At 43.6% G+C, this 21,440-nt stretch overlaps 1 protein-coding gene across 2 annotated transcripts; it reads left to right on the forward strand.

Annotated features, from left to right (window-relative positions):
- Window positions 1-206: 206 nt before the first annotated feature.
- LOC121575123 (nuclear receptor subfamily 4 group A member 1-like) lies at window positions 207-8,718 on the forward strand. Of its 2 annotated transcripts, none has more exons than XM_045223029.1 (7): window positions 207-323; window positions 2,372-3,210; window positions 3,453-3,582; window positions 3,861-4,024; window positions 4,258-4,460; window positions 4,653-4,831; window positions 6,851-8,718. In XM_045223029.1, the coding sequence occupies exons 2-7, from the start codon at window positions 2,374-2,376 to the stop codon at window positions 7,111-7,113; spliced, it is 1,776 nt and encodes a 591-aa protein (XP_045078964.1). In that variant the 5' UTR covers window positions 207-323; window positions 2,372-2,373; the 3' UTR covers window positions 7,114-8,718. The 2 variants fall into 2 exon arrangements, with proteins under 2 accessions (XP_045078964.1, XP_045078965.1); XM_045223030.1 differs by lacking the exon at window positions 207-323 and adding an exon at window positions 1,751-2,067.
- The last annotated feature ends 12,722 nt before the right edge of the window (window positions 8,719-21,440 follow it).

Consider the following 21,440-nt stretch of genomic DNA (forward strand, 5'->3'; position numbering starts at 1 on the left):
ACTACTCCGCAGGCGCTTGCGTCAATGGAATCCCGAGCGTGCGTCAGAGTGATGAGGACGACTGTGTGAGAACGATTCCATTGGCTCCTGACCCGGAAAAGTCACCGCCCCGTTTGTCATATATGGGAAAAGCCACGCCTAGAGCCGGGACTAACTGACGTAACGGCAAAATAAAAGTCACTATATAAATTGCGCTGTACCTCAAGTCTGAAGATTTCATTGCCTTTCTGAACTGTAAACAGAGGTTGTAACACATTTGATGCTTATCCATCCTCGGAATAAATGACAAGTTGGCTAAGGAATTTAGAGGATTTATAGAGCAGGTTAGTAAAAGGTCTTTCTTATATGTGCTCTTCACTGTTTTTTTATGGATCCGATTGGCAGGGATGCCTTTTTATTATTTGAAAACTTTACCCTACTAAAACGCTTGCTTAATGTAATGATTTGTTGCATTTTATCCTACTTGCAATTGCGGAATATTTGTTTTCTTGATCATTTGATAGTTGTAGTCTCTTTCTATTTTCTAATGGCATACAGCCAATTCAATATATAGATGCTACTTTCCTATTCGAGTAGGCTACAGCTGCTGAAATTGTCAATCAAATAATAAGTTAATAACATGTCAGACCAAATGCTAGATGTCTTGGATATCGTTGTAGACTTGACTGCATTCAACATTGAGCGCTATCACGCTTGTGACTTGCGTATGTGTTGGTCAGTGCACACTCCCCCAGTTCTTTATCAATGATTTCTCTTTGCCGCACTCTTCAAAAGCCCATCTGTAGCCTATGCTGTTATAGGGCCTTTTATATGGGTACAATAGGGGTGTATTGATGGTCTGAAATAGCCCAAGTATTGTTTGCTGTGTAGGCTTTATGATTACATAATTTCGAGGCTTGAAATATTGAAAGGAAATGGTTGAGAATGTGAGTGGTAGGCTATTTCTAGTTTTGTATGATTTGCTCTTCATGGTCAGATATTTGAAACTTAATCTATGTGTATTATTTTATTATATTAAATAGGCTTATGCATCACATTGCTACCAATTTAGGATACTATTATGAAAGGCAGACAGGTGGCGATATGGCCAGTCGTTGTACTGTGTTCAAGAGGAGGCGGTGGCAGTATCGGATGTCTCACTATTGTATCGCTCTTGTCCTCAGTTTATCAGATGATGCACACATATCCTATGCATGCATGTTCCACACGGATTTCAGAAGTTAACTTGTGACCTTTTGATGTTGGCAACCTTTTCATAGGTCAAGGATGTTTCTTACTCTAGTTTGTGTGCAACAAGTGTATAGTTTCTCTCACCAAAGCACATGCTAAGAGATTCAAACTGCTTTGGGGCAGAATAGCCTACACCCAGACATGTTGTTGATGATGATATAACTAGGAAAAAGCAGTGTCTTCCATTTCAGGGATTGCACATAAATGAACGTTTTTAGGATAATTGTTTATTTTACATTGTGTTTAGTCATGCAAGGATGTCTTGAGATAATCACAGCTTAGACTGATTGACCAACAGCCTTCATTGTGGTTTAACTGACATTGAATTAAGACAATAGTTAAGAGATTAATTGGATCAGATGATTATAGCTACAGTTCTGTGAGAGAACACCTCCTGGAGAAAAGTCCTCCAGATCCAATATTGATCTGATATTGACAGTTCTGAGGTAGACATGAAATACACACGTCCAGCTGCTAAAGACACCCTAGCACCCCCCCAAAGCCCTCTGCCCTGCCACCTTCCCCTCTTCAGCTGGCATTTAGCCCACTCTGAAACCCAATCCCCTGGACTCCTTAGTACTGTCAGTCCTTGGGGAGGAGGGTTGCCCTGTTCATAATCGAAGCATTAAAAGCCAGTAACACAATATCCTCCAGCAAGACTATCTCCCCATAACCTGGAAAACCGGTTTTCTGGATGTTCTCGGAATCAGCAAAGGGGTACCAAGAGGGCTAAAGCTGTGGCAGCGTGAGGAGAGGGGGGGAAATGGAAGTGTTTCTGTATGGGATGATGTCTGGATGTGCTGTTGGAGAGGTGTTAAAAAGGGATTCCTAAGACCAGTTAAGTTTCTTCAGTGTTGTTGACTTGAGGCTTGCAGATGATGGTTGTAGAGTTGTTTACGGGTTATTGCACCTAGTTTGGCTGGGGTGATGGTGAGCTTGGAGCATAAGGCAGGTTGGCCTATAGGGTCTACTCATGCTACATTACTGTCACCATTTCAATTATTTCGTAATTTCAGCAAGGATTTCAATTATTGTCCTAAGTTAATGTTGGCCTCATGTTTTGATAGAGAACAACGACTAAGTGCAACTATTTGGCTTTGGAATATTTTTCTTAAATACTATTTTATTTTATTTTTTCTAGCGATGCCCTGTGTTCAAACTCAGTATGGAACTGTGCCCTACGACAACAACTACTTCAGCTCTGAGTTCCTGAACCCCGAACTCAGTGCTAAGCTGGCCATGGACATCGGTGCCCAGCAGGACCAGCTCACCGCCTCCTCCCTCCCCAGCATCAACACCCTGGTGGGCAGCGGCTACGTGGGCGAGTTTGACGCCTACTCCTGCCAGATCACCACCTCCACCTCTGCCTCCAACGCCCCCTCCGGCCACTCAGCCGGCGGCGCCTCCAGCCCTCAGGCTCAGCACTCAGCCTTTAAACTGGACGACATCCAGGTATACAGCTGCTACCCGGGCTCCTTCGCCCTCAGCTACCTCGAAGAGACGCTGTCCTCCTGCGGCTCCGATTACTACGGCAGCCCCGCATCAGCCGCCGCCTCCCCACCCACCCCGGGCTTCCAGAGTCAGCCTGGCCCAGTCTGGGACTCACCCTTCAGCCCCTACTCCCCAGACCCTGGGTGCTGGGTGGCCGATAAGTCAGGCCTGGCTCAGCAGCCCTCCTTCTTCACCTTCAACCCCACCGTAGATCAGCACTCCCCCCTGGGGCAGCACCAGGGCCCCCAGCAGGGTGAGGATGACCCTTTCTTCCAGCCCTCCCAGAGGAATGCCTCCCAGCTCCATTACGCCCCCTTGTCCCTGGACCAGGGGTCCATGGACAGCCCCGGGCTCATGGAGAGGCCCATGTCGTCCCCTAAGTCCTGCAGCCCCGGGGCCAACGAGGGTCGCTGTGCAGTGTGTGGGGACAACGCCTCCTGTCAGCACTACGGGGTCCGCACCTGTGAGGGCTGCAAGGGCTTCTTTAAGGTAGGAAGCTTCACAGTAGTTCTATTATTATTATTATTATTATTTCACAGGCTGTCTGCATAGGAAGTTTTTATGATTCAGTTACATATAATAACATCTGTAATATTCATGCATAACTTGGCTCCAGTTTCAGTAGAAGTGCTCACTAGTAAGAAACTGATTATACAAGAGAAAGGGGAACTTTGAGAAATGTGCAGGAAAATAATCACACTGTTCTTTGTTTTTTTTTTCTCTTCTTGCAGCGAACTGTACAGAAGAATGCTAAATATGTGTGTCTAGCTAACAAAGACTGTCCAGTAGACAAGCGGCGGAGGAACCGCTGCCAATTCTGCCGTTTCCAGAAGTGCCTGGTGGTGGGAATGGTGAAAGAAGGTAATGCCATGTCACACTCCCTTAAAGCCTTCAGTGTCTAGTATATGTGAAGTGAAAACCAAGCTCGCACTGACAGTCATGTGAAACCCAAGCTAAGAATGAAAGCCATGCGAAACTGAAGCTTTACTCTGCCCAGTCGTAGAAAACGATAAACTGAAATGGTTATAGCAGTTATTTAGTGAAACAGAGGCTTGTAGTGACAGTCACATGAGAATCTCAGACACGTACAGTCAGTGAGAGTCATTTTCTCTTTCTCACTCTCTTTCTCTCACTTACAGTCGTCCGCACAGACAGCCTGAAAGGTCGCAGGGGTCGTCTGCCCTCTAAAGCCAAGACTGTGCCGGAGTCAGTGTCCACCACCCCACCCGTCAACATCATCGCCTCTCTTGTCAGGGCTCACATAGACTCCAACCCCGCCATTGGAAAGCTGGACTACTCCAAGGTAAGACCTCCAGACATGTGACTCATGGAACATCATGTTATTGGTTGTCTGAATCTCTCTCAGAATTTAGCCAGTTGCTGTTGTTAAAAGTTAAGCTTCTTGCTATAATATAGTTGTTATGTAATTAAGCTTCTTTGATGGCAGTGATCTCGATCCCATTTCACACTACATGTTATGAAGAGAGGGACATCAGAGGCAGTGAGTCATCCCTTTCTTTCCTCTCCACCCCACAGTACCAGGAGACAGTGGCTAGCCTGTCAGAGAAAGAGGATGCCAATGACATCCAGCAGTTCTACGACCTGCTGACAGGCACCATGGATGTGATCCGGAAATGGGCCGAGATCATCCCGGGATTCACCGCCTTCTGCCCGGAAGACCAAGAGCTGCTCCTGGAATCTGCTTTCGTGGAACTCTTCATCCTCCGGCTAGCATACAGGTATAATTACCACTGTAACCATTGTCTGCATCCCAAATGGCACCCTATTCCCTATGGGCCCTGGTCAAAAGTATTGCAGTAAATAGGGAATAGTGCCATTTGGGGTGCACACATTTACTCTATAATTCCGTAAACAACACAAATGTGTGCCCAATGTTTCTGCAATATATGTTAAGACTGTTCTGTGTCTAGGTCGAGTCCTGAGAAAGACAAGCTGATCTTCTGCAACGGCGTGGTACTTCACCGTATGCAGTGTGTGCGAGGCTTTGGCGACTGGATCGACTCCATTATGGACTTCTCCCAGAGCCTCCACCGCATGAACCTGGACGTGTCCTCATTCGCCTGCCTCGCAGCACTCGTCATCATCACAGGTGAGACACATTCACATACAAACACATGCACAAACACACACACACACACAATTTCACTATACAGTATGTTTTAGTGAGCCACTTATTTGCTCCACTAGGAGCTGAAAGGAATAACTCATAAGTGTACAGTGCCTTCAGAAAGTATTCACACCCCTTGACCTTTTCCACATTTTGTTGTGTTACAGCCTGAATTTAAAATAGATTACATTTAGATTTGTCACTGGCCTACACACATACCCCATAATGTCAAAGTGGAATTATGTTTGAAGTTTTTACAAATTAATGAAAAATTAAAAGCTGAAATGTCTTAAGACAATAACTATTCAACCCCTTTGTTATGGCAAGTCTGAATAAGTTCAGGAGTAAACATTTGCTTAACAAGTCACATAATAAGTTGCATGGACTCACTCTGTGTGCAATAATATTGTTTAACATGATTTTTGACTACCTCATCTCTGTACTCCACATATACAATTATCTGTAAGGCCCCTCAGTCGAGCAGCGAAATTCAAACACAGATTCAATCACAAAGACCAGGGAGGTTTTCCAATGCCTCCAAAGAAGGGCACCTATTTGGTAAATGTATTAAAAAATATATATATATATATATATATATATACACACATTGATTATCCCTTTGAGCATGGTGAAGTTATTAATTACACTTTGGATGGTGTGTCAATAAACCCAGTCACTACAAAGATACAAGGCGTCCTTCCTAACTCAATTGCCAGAGAGGAAGGAAACCGCTGAGGGATTTCACCATGAGGCCAATGGTGACTTTAAAACAGTTACAGTTTAATGGCTGTGATAGGAGAAAACTGAGGATGGATCAACAACATTGTAGTAACTCCACATTACTAACTTAATTGACAGTGAAAAGAAGGAAGCCTGTACATAATAAACAAATATTCCAAAACATGCATCCCATTTGCAACAAGGCACTAAAGTAATACTGCTAAAAAATGTGGCAAAGCAATTCACTTTTTGTCCTGAATACAAAGTGTTATGTTTGGGGTAATTCCAAAACAACACATTGCTGAGTACCACTCTCCATATTTTCAAGCATAGGGTGGCTGTGTCATGTTATGGGTATGCTTGTAATCGTTAAGGACTCAGGAGTTTTTCAGGATAAAAAAGAAATGGAATGGAGCTAAGCACAGGCAAAAATCCTAAAGGAAAACTTGGTTCAGTCTGCTTTCCACCAGACACTGGGAGGTGAATTCACCTTTAAGCAGGACAAATCTACACTGGAGTTGCTTACCAAAAAGACAGTAAGTGTTCCTGAGTGGCCGAGTTACAGTTGTGACTTAAATCTACTTGAAAATCTATGGCAAGACCTAAAAATGGTTGTCTAGCAATGATCAGCAACCAATTTGACAGAGCTTGAAGAATTTTGACAAGAACATCCAGGTGTGGAAAGCTCTTAGAGACTTACCCAGAAAGACTCACAGCTGTAATCGCTGCCAAAGGTGCTTCTACAAAGTATTGACTCAGGGGTGTGAATACTTATGTAAATGAGATATTTCTGTATTTCATTTTCAATACATTTGCTAAAAGAAAAAAAAGTGTTCACTTTTTCATTATGGGGTACGTGTAGCTCAGTTGGTAGAGCATGGCGCTTGCAACGCCAGGGTTGTGGGTTCGATTCCCACGGGGGGCCAGTATGAAAAACAAAAACATGTATGCTCTGGATAAGAGTGTCTGCTAAATGACTAAAATGTAAATGTAAAAATGTATTGTGTGTAGATGGGTGCGAAATAACATCTATTTAATCAATTTTGAATTCAGGCTGTAACACAACAAAATGTGGAATAAGTCAAGGGGTATGAATACTTTCTGAAGGCACTGTAGTTGCTACACTGAAACAAGCATACCATATGCATGTGATATAGGCTATAGCCAAATCAAAATAATCAGAGTTTATTGGTCACGTGCACAGGATACAGCAGTGAAATGCCATTCACAAGGCCATTCATGTTAATCATCAAGATGTTTCTCCTTGTGGTTTCTCCTCAGATCGCCATGGCCTTAAAGAGCCCAAACGGGTGGAGGAGTTCCAGAACCGCCTCATCACCTGTCTGAGGGACCATGTGACCAGCAGTGGCTCCGATGCGGGGCGGCCCCAGCCCAACTTCCTGTCCCGACTGCTGGGGAAGCTCCCTGAGCTGCGCACCCTCTGCACCCAGGGCCTGCAGCGCATCTTCTACTTGAAGCTGGAGGACCTGGTCCCCCCACCACCCATCGTAGACAAAATCTTCATGGATACCTTACCTTTCTGAAAGGACAGATAAAAAGATGAAGAGGAGTGATTAAGGATGATGTGCGGGGACAAAAATATGATAAACTGAGGAGGTGAATAGGGGGCCGTTGTCCGAGTCCATTACATTTGGGACTTCTGAGTGTTGAATGTGGATAGGAGGCACCCCCCCCCCCTCCACTGAAGTGGCCTTGCCCCTTTCCAGTACACTGACTTAATGACAAGTGTCTGATTCTTCCTGTATTTTTCTCACGTTTTAGTTTTAAAAACAAAAACCTGTGGGTGGCAGAATTGGGTGTCTATCTTCCAATCTGTGGAATTCTCATGGACAATTCATCCAACAAGAGAGAAGAAGACACGAGTGGACATTTCAAGTTTAAGGTCTCTTTTGTAAGTGTGACTTTGTGGAGTGGCTTTATCGCTATGCAAAATGTGTACGTTTGTTTCTTTGTACGCTGCAAAATATTGGGAGACAGTTGGTGTGTATGTACAGCTCTGAGGGAAAAAAATGGTGTATGTTCACACCTGAACACCCACTTAAACCCAAGTTCTTAAAAATCCTATGGAGTCTCCACATCCCAATACAACTTAATTTAGTAGCTGTTCAAAGTTGACGCGTGGAGAGACATACAGAGTCAAAACACTGGGGTCTCCAGGTCACAAGCCTTTCTTAATGACAACTGTTAGGCCCTACATTTCAAAAGTGAATATTTTCACTGAAACTGTTATAAAATAATAGCCATTTGTAGTCCTGATACCACACCTTTACACCTATAGAAGGTATTGGACCAAAGTGAAGCTTTCTATCTGTCTGCCTGCGGTGACAGCTGGCTATTGTTGTGACATTTACAGCTCATCAACCCTAAAGCATTAATGTACCTAAAAAGGTGCCATAATTTTTACTCACACCACACTGCAACATTTCATGTGGGTTTTAATGGCAGGAGAATCATATTACTGAAACAAAACAATCATTTTCCTTAAAACTCTAAGATTATAGCCATGAGTCATTAAACAGAGAAACATGCCAGCAGAATTACAATGTTTGAAAAGTGCCTTCATTGAAAAGTTTCAATCATTAAATACTGAAGAACTCCTGTGTATTCAGGTTTTCATTCTAACCATCTCACCGCTATAAAGTCTGTAAATCTAAAACATTCAAACAGACTTGGTGAAGTACGACTGGCTGAAATGAAAATGTGCATACCAAGAGATACTTGAAAACGGAGGTTAGGAATCCCATGATTTGGAATAGCGTAAGAATAGTCCAGGGATAACAATCATAGAATGCAATTATTTTTATGAATGTGAACGATTATAGCATAGTATAGTTTCACAGTATAGCTGTAACATGGATCCACTCAAACATGTGGCCCTATAGCTTTCTATCCTTAACTGTGTGTATATATAAACCTCTGCTACTGCAAGTGTTGCCTTACACACGCTCCTTCAGGGGGAGTGTGTGCAGTTATATTATATGTTGTTTTTATTTTGTTCTTGAAATGAACTTCAAGTGATTTCTTAAGTCATTACACAGTGAAATGTGACAAAACCACGAGCAGCTAAGAGCACTTCAGCGTTCTAACACAGTATACAGATTTATAAAAATGTTTCCTGCTTCTTTTTCTATGTTTGTTTGTGACACGTGTGTATACTTATAAACAGAAATACTTAATATTTGTGAGTTTTCGTAATGTGGCACATATATATATATATATATTCAGAGGAATAAAAAGTGTAATATTACATTTAATATTAAAATACAACTTAAAAATACATTTGTTGCCATTTTTCTTAAAATGTCATGATACTATTTCACAGACATACTTTTATGATGATGGGTGTAGTAAATATTAACACCAGATTATGCGTTATCTGGTATCTCCAAAGAAATAAGTGGTTTCACTGCTTAAGATGACGTTAAAACCACAGGCGACCTGTGGTACCTTAATTGGGGAGGACGGGCTCTGGAATAAATGGAATGGTAAAGAACACATAAATGGAATGGTAACGAACACCAACACCATTCCATTTACTCCATTCCAACCATTATTATGAGCCGTCCTCTCCTCAGCAGCCTCCTGTGGTTAAAACTCTTTCCTCTAGTCTAGAGGCTGTTCTGCAGCCGAAGTTGTACACCATTGGTTTGATTTTCATGACATCATAACAGGAAGCAGTTCCTTCCTTTCAGTAAAACCACTTGCTTAGTTTCTAGATAAGATTGATAGAAAGGGAACTTTCATGCTCTGTGCAACACAGGGGCACATGACGTTATAACTGTGTGGGCGTCTGTCTTTTCCATAGTGTTGTCTAGGCATTTTATATGATATACTCAAAATAGCTTATACTAACCACTCCACTCACAAATAGCAACGCTTTACAATATGAATTTTGGTTGTTCCCCTTTGAGTTTCTTTGTTATTGGTCTGTATAAACCAAATACTGTATTACTGTACATAGAGTATGGCAGAGCTATGCTGTAGTATCCCATATGGAAAAATAATATATTTAAATAGGATTGGGAAAATCTATATATCAAATCTATATATGAAAAAGAATATGTACATATATTTGTAAAATATATGCGTAAAGTACACACACACCTCACAACCTTCCCTGTTGACAATGTTGAGTCTCTATTGACCTCTGGTACCTTAGCATTAGGTTCCCAAAATGGTGTTTTAAATGCAAAAGATGGATAATTGAGTTGTAGTTGAAAATACATTCTGCAGCTATTGTGGTATAGCCTACCTGCCACTTATGAAACATAGTACAAATAAATTAGGTGTTTATTTAGAAAAGACACTTGAATCTAGAACATATCTGTACATGTATATATCTATTTTTTAAATATGTTGCTGTTATCAAGACTTGCTATTACCACTGTGGTGCTTTTTGAAATAGGGCTGTCAAGAGGAGAGGTGCGCAAAACTTGCGCTTGATCTAATTTTCCTAGCTATAAATGTGTTTTGTTGCACAAGGTGTTAACATTGGCACAGCACCCATGATCGGCAGAGTCTATCCTTTGCCAATCACAGCCCACAGCCCAGGGAAATTGGAAGCCGTGTTCAGCCGATATCCGATCTCAGACCACACTCCAGTCACCTGGATTTTAATGTTGGCAGCAAGAGTGGAACATGGGGGCATGAGGAGAAAAGAAGGGGAGGCAATATGAAAGCTCACACAGAGACATGTATTACAATTAAAAAGGCCAGGCATGCTGCCCACACGGATGGGTTCAGTCAGTGCATGGACAGATGGGTGTAGTCCCCATTCAGGGCTGACAGAGGCTAGACGTCTTCAGAGACCAGTGAACATATAACCTAGGGAGTATTCTGTACACTAGCTCTACTTTCATTAGGAATACAGCGTATGTCTATATACAGTCTTATACACTTATGTAGTATACACTTGGCATCTGGTCATTTTGGCAGACACTCCTATCCAGTGTGTGGACATGGTGGTATCTAGCAGTAAAGGGAATGTTGACCTTTGAGGCCAGATACTGTACATTTTATCCAGTGACTTACAGTTAGTGCATTCAGAAAGTATTCAGACCCCTTGACTTTTCAACATTTTCTTATGTTACAGCCTTATTCTAAAATTGATTAAATTCATTTTTTCTAATCAATCTACACACAATACCCCATAATGGCAAAGCGAAAACAGGTTTTTGAAATGTGTGCAAATGCAATAAAAATAAACAACAAAAATACCTTATTTACACAAGTATTGAGACCCTTTACTATGAGACTCGAAATTGAGCTCAGGTGCATCCTGTTTCCATTGATCATCCTTGAGATATTTCTACAACTTGATTGGAGTCCACCTGTGGTAAATTCAATTGATTGGACATGATTTGGAAAGGCACACACCTGTTTATACAAAGTCCCACAGTTGACAGTGCATGTCAGAGCAAGAAGCAAGCCATGAGGTCGAAGGAATTGGCCGTAGAGCTCCGAGACAGGATTGTGTCGAGGCACAGATCTGGGGAAGGGTACTAAAACATTTCTGCAGCATTGAAGGTCCCCAAGAACACAGTGGCTTCCATCATTCTTAAATGGAAGAAGTTTGGAGCAACCAAGACTCTTCCTAAAGCTGGCTGCCCGACCATACTGAGTAATCGGGGGAGAAGGGCCTTGGTCAGGGAGGTGACCAAGTACCCGATGGTCAATCTGACAGAGCTCCAGAGTTCCTCTGTAAAGATGGGAGAACCTTCCAGAAGGACAACCATCTCTGCAGCACTCCACCAATCAGGCCTTTATGGTAGAGTGGCCAGACAGAAGCCACTCATCAGTAAAAGGCACATGACAGCCCGCTTGGAGTTTGCCAAAAGGCACCTAAAGGACTCTCAGACCATGAGAAACAAGATTCCCTGGTTTGAAGAAACCAAGATTGAACGCTTTGGCCTGAATGCCAAGCGTCACGTCTGGAGGAAACCTGAAACCATCCCTAAGGTGAAGCATGGTGGTGGCAGCATCATGCTGTGGGGATGTTTTTCATTGGAAGGGACTGGGAGACTAGTCAGGATCGAGGGAAAGATGAACGGCGCAAAGTACAGAGAGATCCTTGATGAAAACCTGCTCCAGAGCGCACAGGTCCTCAGACTGGGGCGAATGTTCACCTTCCAGCAACACAACGACCCTAAGCACACAGCCAAGACAACACAGGAGTGGCTTCGGGACAAGTCTCTGAATGTCCTTGAGTGGCCCAGCTAGAGCCCGTACTTGAACCCTATCGAACATCTCTGGAGAGACTTGAAAATAGCTGTGCAGCGATGCTCCCCATTCAACCTGACAGAGCTTGAGAGGATCTGCAGAGAAGAATGGGAGAAACTCCCCAAATACAGGTGTGCCAAGCTTGTAGCGTCATACCCAAGAAGACTCAAGGTTGTAATCGCTACCAAAGGTGCTTCAACAAAGTGCTGAGTAAAGGGTCTGAAACCAGTTTTTGCTTTGTCATTATGGGGTATTGTGTGTAGATTGATGAGGAAACAAAACAATTGATCCATTTTAGAATAAGGCTGTAACGCAACAAAATGTGGAAAAAGTCACTAGGTCTGAATACTTTCTGAATGCACTGTATGTGGACCATGCGGCAATCAAATCCAGACCCCTTTGGTGATGTAAGAACCACACTACAACCAACAGAGCCAGTGGAACAACATGTTCGAGCCAGTGGAACCACACAAAGGTAAAGGAGTCCAAACCTATTTGTTACTCATCATTTGAATGGGGATCAATGGATTTGTCCATTGTTTTTGATAGGCTATCATATCGTATTTGCTATGTTATTTGTTCTGTAAACTCATTTCAAAATGAGTTGGAGATGGGTTAAAGCTGGTACAATGATGATTTAAATCAACCCCTAAGGTTTGACCTTAATATAATTCCATTCCACCCAGACAGCAAATTAATGTGGTCCAGTGCAAGGTCGGGCCTTCCCGGTGAAGATATCTGGTTTAGGTATGGCAACCAGAGCTGGCCTGCTTCTGGACCGTAATTCCAAGTGGTAACTGGGCCTCGTCGGTAACCTTGTATACGTATGTGGGCCGGATTTGGGCCCAAATAATTTTGCTGTAGGGACAAATATTTCACTTATATACAGTATCATACTACTAACATTTCACTCACATATCATACTACTAATGGGTCAAATATCTTTACCCTAATGACATAAACTGGAGGCCAGTTTTCTGGCCTTTAGAAGTGAAATGTTAACACACACATAATCATTCTTCTCTCGTTTGTGGTGCAGGAAATTACAGCCCCAAAGTTGACTTCATTGTAGAAAACAATACGTGTTGTTTAGTTTAGCTGGGATTTAGAATAAACATCTGAAAACCAGACACTTTGCTGGTTTAGCATAGAGCTTTGCCTTAAGGTAAACAACATAGCGACACTGCAACAGCCGCAGAAACTACTTCTGCACATTTATTGTGGATGTTTCGGTCAGAGACGTACGTTCTGGCCTGGCCATGACTGTGGGGGGCACGTGTCATTTTTAGGTAACAAAACACTAACCCAACACCCCCCATGCACGTTATGGACCGCACTCCAAATATTTGGGGTTACATTTTGGTCCATGTTCGTCATCACAATGGGCGGCCCGTAACCCTCTTCTTCGCAAAGTGGAAAGGTACCATCTGGATCTGCTGCTGACCCACGGACCTCTGACCTCATGCCCTGTCATGCAACACTTGGGACTTGGAGACGCGTATACCACCACCTAAAGGGGTATTTATACCACTGAGGTACTGTATATAAAAACCCTGGATTGCTGATGCTATGTTTTGGCCAATTAGAGGCTTTAAAGCCACCGGCCGCATATTGGCACTACTCTGAAGGAGTCCTCCATAGGAATGAATGGAATTCTATAGTATTTCAATAAAATAGGTGTATTTTAGTATTTATTTGTTGCAGTGGGGACAGTAAAATGAGTACGCTCTAAAAAAAATACTTTAAGGAATAGGTTTCTATTTTATAATGTTTATGTTCAGTTCACATATAATTTAAAAGTATGCATTAAGCTGTCTGTAATGGAATATACTTGTCAAAAATGAATCTAGACATTAATAAATGCATTTTTATAGCTTCCAAATAATGTTTTATAATGAAGGAGTACCAAAATGGCTGCGTGGTGGCTTCAATATAGTGCCCCCTGTCATTCATCCAGGGTTTATACACATCATTGATTTGGAGCTTAGCAGTGTTGCAATGTTGTTTTTCGTCACATAAGGCGTGGCTCCTTGTACTACACGCGACCATTCTACATACTCCTGTGCACCATGAAATTTGGAATGCGCCGTATAATTCCTTGCGCAGCCGTGGGGGCAGTGTTGTGTAGGCAATTAAGCTGTATTGTACCACTAACTCGCTTGGTTCCTTGATCAGGGCCCGGTTTACCAAAAGCATCTTAAAGCTAAGTTCATCGTAATAACCTTTGTAGGAGCATCGTTAAATCTCTGAGTTGTTTCCCAAAACCATTGTTACTTAAGTTGCACTTGAAAAACACTCATTATTTACCGACTGCCTCCGAAGATGACCGCGAATAACTTCAGAACGAAGTTGACTACAAATGGGCTACAAAGTTGCCAATGTCTTTGCAATTCTTAGCCTACAAACAAGTAAAGGATAAAAATGAAAACCGAGATGACTATTTTAAAAGATGAATAATGTAGGCCCATATATTTCAATCATTAAAGTCAATTTCATGTTCATTCCATTGAGTTATATTTGGCTAAATGTAGGCTACTGTAATTTTTGCCTCAATATACATTACATGACCACCTTCTCGTCGAACATCTCATTCCAAAATCATGGGCATTAATATGGAGTTGGTCCCCCCTTTGCTGCTATAACAGCCTCCACTCTTCTGGGAAGGATTTCCTCTAGATGTTGGAACATTGCTGCGGGGACTTGCTTCCATTCAGCCACAAGCATTGGTGAGGTCGGGCACTGATGTTCTGCGATTAGGCCTGGCTCGCAGTCGGCGTTCCAATTCATCCCAAAAGTGTTCGATGGGGTTGAGGTCAGGGCTCTGTGCAGGCCAGTCAAGTTCTTCGACACCGATCTCGACAAACCATTTCTGTATGGACCTCGCTTTGTGCACGGGCGCATTGTCATGCTGAAACAGGAAAGGGCCTTCCCCAAACTGTTGACACAAAGTTGGAAGCACAGTATCATCTAGAATGTAATTGTATGCTGTAGCATTAACATTTCCCTTCACTGGAAATAAGGGGCCTAGCCTGAACCATGAAAAACAGCCTCAGACCATTATTCCTCCTCCACCAAACTTTACAGTTGGCACTATGTATTGGGGCAGGTAGCGTTCTCCTAGCATCCATCAAACCCAAATTTGTCTGTCGGACCGTCAGATGGTGAAGCGTGATTCATCACTCCAGAGAACGTGTTTCCACTGAGTCCAATGGCGGCGAGCTTTACACCACTCCAGCGACGCTTGGCATTGCGTACGGTGATCTTAGGCTTATGTGCAGATGCTCGGCCATGGAAACCCATTTCATTAAGCTCCCGACAAACGGTTATTGTGCTGACGTTTCTTCAAGACGTTTGGAACTCGGTAATGAGTGTTGCAACTGAGGACAAACGATTTTTACGCGCTATGCGGTTCAGCACTCGGCGGTCCCGTTCTGTGAGCTTGTGTGGCCTACCACTCTGCGGCTGAGCCGTTGTTGCTCCTAGACGTTTCCACTTCACAATAACAGCACTTACAGTTGACCGGGGCAAAAATTTGACGAACTGACTTGTTGGAAAGGTGGCATCCTATGACGGTGCCACGTTGAAAGTCACTGAGCTCTTCAGTAAGGCCATTCTACAGCCAATGTTTGTCTATGGAGATTGCATGGCTATGTGCTCGATTATATACAGTGAGGGAAAAAAGTATTTGATCCCCTGCTGATTTTGTACGTTTGCCCACTGACAAAGCAATGATCAGTCTATAATTTTAATGGTAGGATTATTTGAACAGTGAAAGACAGAATAACAACAAAAAAATCCTGAAAAACGCATGTCAAAAATGTTATAAATTGATTTGCATTTTAATGAGGGAAATAAGTATTTGACCCCTCTGCAAAACATGACTTAGTACTTGGTGGCAAAACTCAGAGCAATCACAGAGGTCAGACGTTTCTTGTAGTTGGCCACCAGGTTTGCACACATCTCAGGAGGGATTTTGTTCCACTCCTCTTTGCAGATCTTCTCCAAGTCATTAAGGTTTCGAGGCTGACGTTTGGCAACTCGAACCCTCAGCTCCCTCCACAGATTTTCTATGGAATTAAGGTCTGGAGACTGGCTAGGCCACTCCAGGACCTTAATGTGCTCTTCTTGAGCCACTCCTTTGTTGCCTTGGCCGTGTGTTTTGGGTCATTGTCATGCTGGAATACCCATCCACGACCCATTTTTCAATGCCCTGGCTGAGGGAAGGAGGTTCTCACCCAAAATTTGACGGTACATGGCCCCGTCCATCGTCCCTTTGATGCGGTGAAGTTGTCCTGTCCCCTTAGCAGAAAAACACCCCCAAAGCATAATGTTTCCACCTCCATGTTTGATGGTGGGGGATGGTGTTCTTGGGGTCATAGGCAGCATTCCTCCTCCAAACACGGCGAATTGAGTTGATGCTAAAGAGCTCGATTTTGGTCTAATCTGACCATAACACTTTCACCCAGTTCTCCTCTGAATCATTCAGATGTTCATTGGCAAACTTCAGACGGGCCTGTATATGTGCTTTCTTGAGCAGGGGGACCTTGCAGGAGCTGCATGATTTCAGTCCTTCACGGCGTAGTGTGTTACCAATTGTTTTCTTGGTGACTATGGTCCCAGCTGCCTTGAGATCATTGACAAGATCCTCCCGTGTAGTTGTGGGCTGATTCCTCACCGTTCTCATGATCATTGCAACTCCACGAGGTGAGATCTTGCATGGAGCCCCAGGCCGAGGGAGATTGACAGTTATTTTGTGTTTCTTCCATTTGCGAATAATCGCACCAACTGTTGTCACCTTCTCACCAAGCTGCTTGGAGATGGTCTTGTAGCCCATTCCAGCCTTGTGTAGGTCTACAATCTTGTCCCTGACATCCTTGGAGAGCTCTTTGGTCTTGGCCATGGTGGAGAGTTTGGAATCTGATTGATTGCTTCTGTGGACAAGTGTCTTTTATACAGGTAACAAGCTGAGATTAGGAGCACTCCCTTTAAGAGTGTGCTCCTAATCTCAGCTCGTTACCTGTATAAAAGACACCTGGGAGCCAGAAATCTTTCTGATTGAGAGGGGGTCAAATACTTATTTCCCTCATTAAAATGCAAATCAATTTATAACATTTTTGACATGCGTTCTTCTGGATTTTTTTGTTTGTTATTCTGTCTCTCACTGTTCAAATAAACCTACCATTAAAATTATAGTCTAATCATTTCTTTGTCAGTGGGCAAACGTACAAAATCAGCAGGGGATCAAATACTTTTTTCCCCTCACTGTACACCTGTAAGCAAAGGGTGTGGCTGAAATAGTCGAATACACTCATTTGAACGGGTGTCCACATACTTTTGTATATACAGTGCATTCAGAAAGTATTCAAACCCCTTGACTTTTTCCACATTTTGTTACGTTACAGCCTTACTCTAAAATTGAATAAATTCTACACACAAAACCCCCTAATGTCAAAGCAAAAACAGCTTTTTAGAAATTGTTGCAAATTCATTTAAGATAAATGTGATATTTCAGGTTACGTCAGTATTCAGACCCTTTACTCAGTACTTTGTGAAGGACCTTTGGCAGCAATTACAGCCTCGAGTCTTCTTGGGTATGACGCTACAATCTTGGCACACCAGTATTTGGGGAGTTTCTCCCATTCTTCTCTGCAGATCCTCTCAAGCTCTGTTAGGTTGGATGGGGAGCGTCGCTGCACAGCTATTTTGGTGGTCCTCTGTAGCTCAATTGGTAGAGCATGGCGCTTATAACGCCAGGGTAGTGGGTTCGATCCCCGGGACCACCCATACATACAAATGTATGCGCACATGACTGTAAGTCGCTTTGGATAAAAGCGTCTGCTAAATGGCATATTATTATTATTATTTTCAAGTCTCTCCAGAGATGTTCGATCGGGTTCAAGTACGGGCTCTGGCTGGGCCACTCAAGGACATTCAGAGACTTGTCCCGAAGCCACTCCTGCGTTGTCTTGGCTGTGCGCTTAGGGTCATTGTCCTGTTGGAAGGTGAACCTTCGCCCCGGTCTGAGGTCCTGAGCGCTCTGGAGCAGGTTTCCATCAAGGATCTCTCTGTACTTTGCTCTGTTCATCTTTCCCTCGATCCTGACTAGTCTCCCAGTCCCTGAGGCTGAAAAACATCTCCACAGCATGATGCTGCCACCATCTGTAGGGATGGTGCCAGGTTTCCTCCAGACGTGACGCTTGACTTTCAGGCCAAAGTGTTCAATCTTGGTTTCATTAGACCAGAGAATCTTGTTTCTCATGGTCTGAGAGTCCTTTAGGTGCCTTTTGGCAAACTCCAAGCGGGCTGTCATGTGCCTTTTACTGAGGAGTTGCTTCTGTCTGGCCACTCTACCATAAAGGCCTGATTGGTGGAGTGCTGCAGAGATGGTTGTCCTTCTGGAAGGTTCTCCCATCTCAACAGAGGAATTCTAGAGCTCTGTCAGAGTGACCATCGGGTTCTTGGTCACCTCACTGACCAAGGCCCTTCTCCCCCGATTGCTCCGTTTGGTCGGGCGGCCAGCTCTAGGAAGAGTCTTGGTGTTTCCAAACTTCTTCCATTTAAGAATGATGCAGAATTATTTTGGTACCCTTCCCCAGATCTGTGCCTCAACACAATCCTGTCTCGGAGGTCTACGGACAATTCCTTCGACCTCATGGTTTGTTTTCTGCTCTGACATGCACTGTCAACTGTGGGACCTTATATAGACAGGTGTGTGCCTTTCCAAATCATGTCCAATCAATTGAATTTACCACAGGTGGATTCCAATCAAGTTGTAGAAATATCTCAAGAATGATCAATGGAAACAGGATGAACCTGAGCTCAATTTCGAGTCTCATAGCAAAGGGTCTGAATACTTATGTAAATTAGGTTTCAGAAATGTATACAATCCCATTTTTGCATTGTCATTATGGGGTATTGTGTGTAGATTGAGGATAAGGCTGTAACATAACAAAATGTGGAAAAGGGGAAGGGGTCTGAATGCTTTCTGAATGCATAAGAAGACATTTATAGTTACAGTAGGCTAACCTCAAAATGTGGCCATGAATGTGTTTCTCATTTTAAGATTGAATAAATACGGTTTCATTAGTTTTATAGGATAGCCTTAACTTTAGGGTATTTACTGTATTAGATTAAAATATTATTGAATTGTGTTTGGTTGATAACGCAGGTAGTTTCATCTGAGCCACTGGCTTAATCGTATTCTTTAACTTTTATTTGTTGTTTAGTTGGAGACGTGAATCCAACATATTTGTTAAATTGTTGATAGGCTATTTACTGTATTGCAAGTGTGATATTGAATTGTGTTTGGTTGTCAACAAATTCCAGTTGTATTCAACATATCAATTATTAATTTGTAGACAAACTGGAATTAAAGCCAGACTTAGTCAGTGGCACAGATGGAACTATCCAAGCAGAAGATACATCTCCTTCAAATGTTGATATTTGGTTGCGCTGACAACCAAACACAATTCAATATCCAGTTTGTCTACAAATTAATAATTGATATATGGAGACATGAATCCAACGTATTAATGATTAACTTGAAGATTACGTTTGAAATCAACAAAAGCTTGAAACCCTAGGCCTATGTATTGTTTATTGTTAGTTGAACACTGGGTTGAATTGAAACAATAGCTGTTGATGACTTTTCAAATGCTATTTTGTTAAGCCAAATGACACTGCTGGTCCTGCTCACACTGCCCTACCCTATGCTTTGACTTCTTTCTCCCCTCTCTCTCCAGATAAAATCATGCGACTTGTGACGGCAGGCCGCCCAACAACCTGCCCGCTTGACCCTATCCCCTCCTCTCTTCTCCAGACCATCTCCGGTGACCTTCTCCCCTACCTCACCTCGCTGATCAACTCATCCTTGACCGCTGGCTATGTCCCTTCCGTCTTCAAGAGAGCAAGAGTTGCACCCCTTCTCAAAAAACCAACACTCGATCCCTCTGATGTCAACAACTACAGACCAGTATCCCTTCTTTCTTTTCTCTCCAAAACTATTGAGCGTGTCTCTAGCCAACTCTCTTGCTATCTCTCTCAGAATGACCTTCTTGATCCAAACCAGTCAGGTTTCAAGACTGGTCATTCAACTGAGACTGCTCTTCTCTGTGTCACGGAGGCTCTCCGCACTGCTAAAGCTAACTCTCTCTCCTCTGCTCTTATCCTTCTAGACCTGTCTGCTGCCTTTGATACTGTGAACCATCAGATCCTCCTCTCCACCCTCTCCGAGCTGGGCATCTCCGGCGCGGCTCACTCTTGGATTGCGTCCTACCTAACCGGTCGCTCCTACCAAGTGGCGTGGCGAGAAGCTGTCTCCGCACCACGTGCTCTCACCACTGGTGTCCCCCAGGGCTCAGTTCTAGGCTCTGTCATATCCTCACATGGCCTCTCCTATCATTGCTACGCTGACGATACACAACTAATCTTCTCCTTTCCCCCTTCTGATAACCAGGTGGCGAATCGCATCTCTGCATGTCTGGCAGACATATCAGTATGGATGACGGATCACCACCTCAAGCTGAACCTTGGCAAGACGGAGCTGCTCTTCCTCCCGGGGAAGGACTGCCCGTTCCATGATCTCGCCATCACGGTTGACAACTCCGTTGTGTCCTCCTCCCAGAGTGCGAAGAGCCTTGGCGTGACCCTGGACAACACCCTGTCGTTCTCTGCTAACATCAAGGCGGTGACCCGATCCTGTAGGTTCATGCTCTACAACATTCGGAGAGTACGACCCTGCCTTACACAGGAAGCGGCACAGGTCCTAATCCAGGCACTTGTCATCTCCCATCTGGATTACTGCAACTCGCTGTTGGCTGGGCTCCCTGCCTGTGCCATTAAACCCCTACAACTCATCCAGAATGCCGCAGCCCGCCCTGGTGTTCAACCTTCCCAAGTTCTCTCACGTCACCCCGCTCCTCCGCACACTCCACTGGCTTCCAGTTGAAGCTCGCATCTGTTACAAGACCATGGTGCTTGCCTATGGAGCTGTGAGGGGAACGGCACCTCCGTACCTTCAGGCTCTGATCAGTCCCTACACCCAAACGAGGGCATTGCGTTCATCCACCTCTGGCCTGCTGGCTCCCCTTCCTCTGCGGAAGCATAGTTCCCGCTCAGCCCAGTCAAAACTGTTCGCTGCTCTGGCACCCCAATGGTGGAACAAGCTCCCTCACGACGCCAGGACAGCGGAGTCACTCACCACCTTCCGGAGACATTTGAAACCCCACCTCTTTAAGGAATACCTGGGATAGGATAAAGTAATCCTTCTAGGGGGGGGGTAGAAGTGGTTGAAATTTCACCCTCAAAACAACAGTTTAAGTTGTCCAATGTATTTTCAACGTATATTCCATGTCACAATACGTTGACAAATTACGTTGAAACAACGTTGATTCAACCAGTTTGTGCCCAGTGGGCTAACGTTATTATAAGCAACATTAGCTAGCTTATCAAGGCTGAAGAATTGTTCTAACCAAAAAGCACATGAATGAAACAAAGTCGTATTTCCGACATCACAATGAGGAAATAGGAAGCTCCGAAGAGCATGTGAACGCAGCATTAGTCTGCTCCTAGTGGAGGCTCCTCAGAGGAGGACCATCCTCCTCAGTGAATTTCATAAAAATAGTGAAACATT

The sequence above is a fragment of the Coregonus clupeaformis genome, chromosome 10, assembly GCF_020615455.1.
Source record: "Coregonus clupeaformis isolate EN_2021a chromosome 10, ASM2061545v1, whole genome shotgun sequence".
In the NCBI taxonomy this organism is placed as follows: domain Eukaryota; kingdom Metazoa; phylum Chordata; class Actinopteri; order Salmoniformes; family Salmonidae; genus Coregonus; species Coregonus clupeaformis.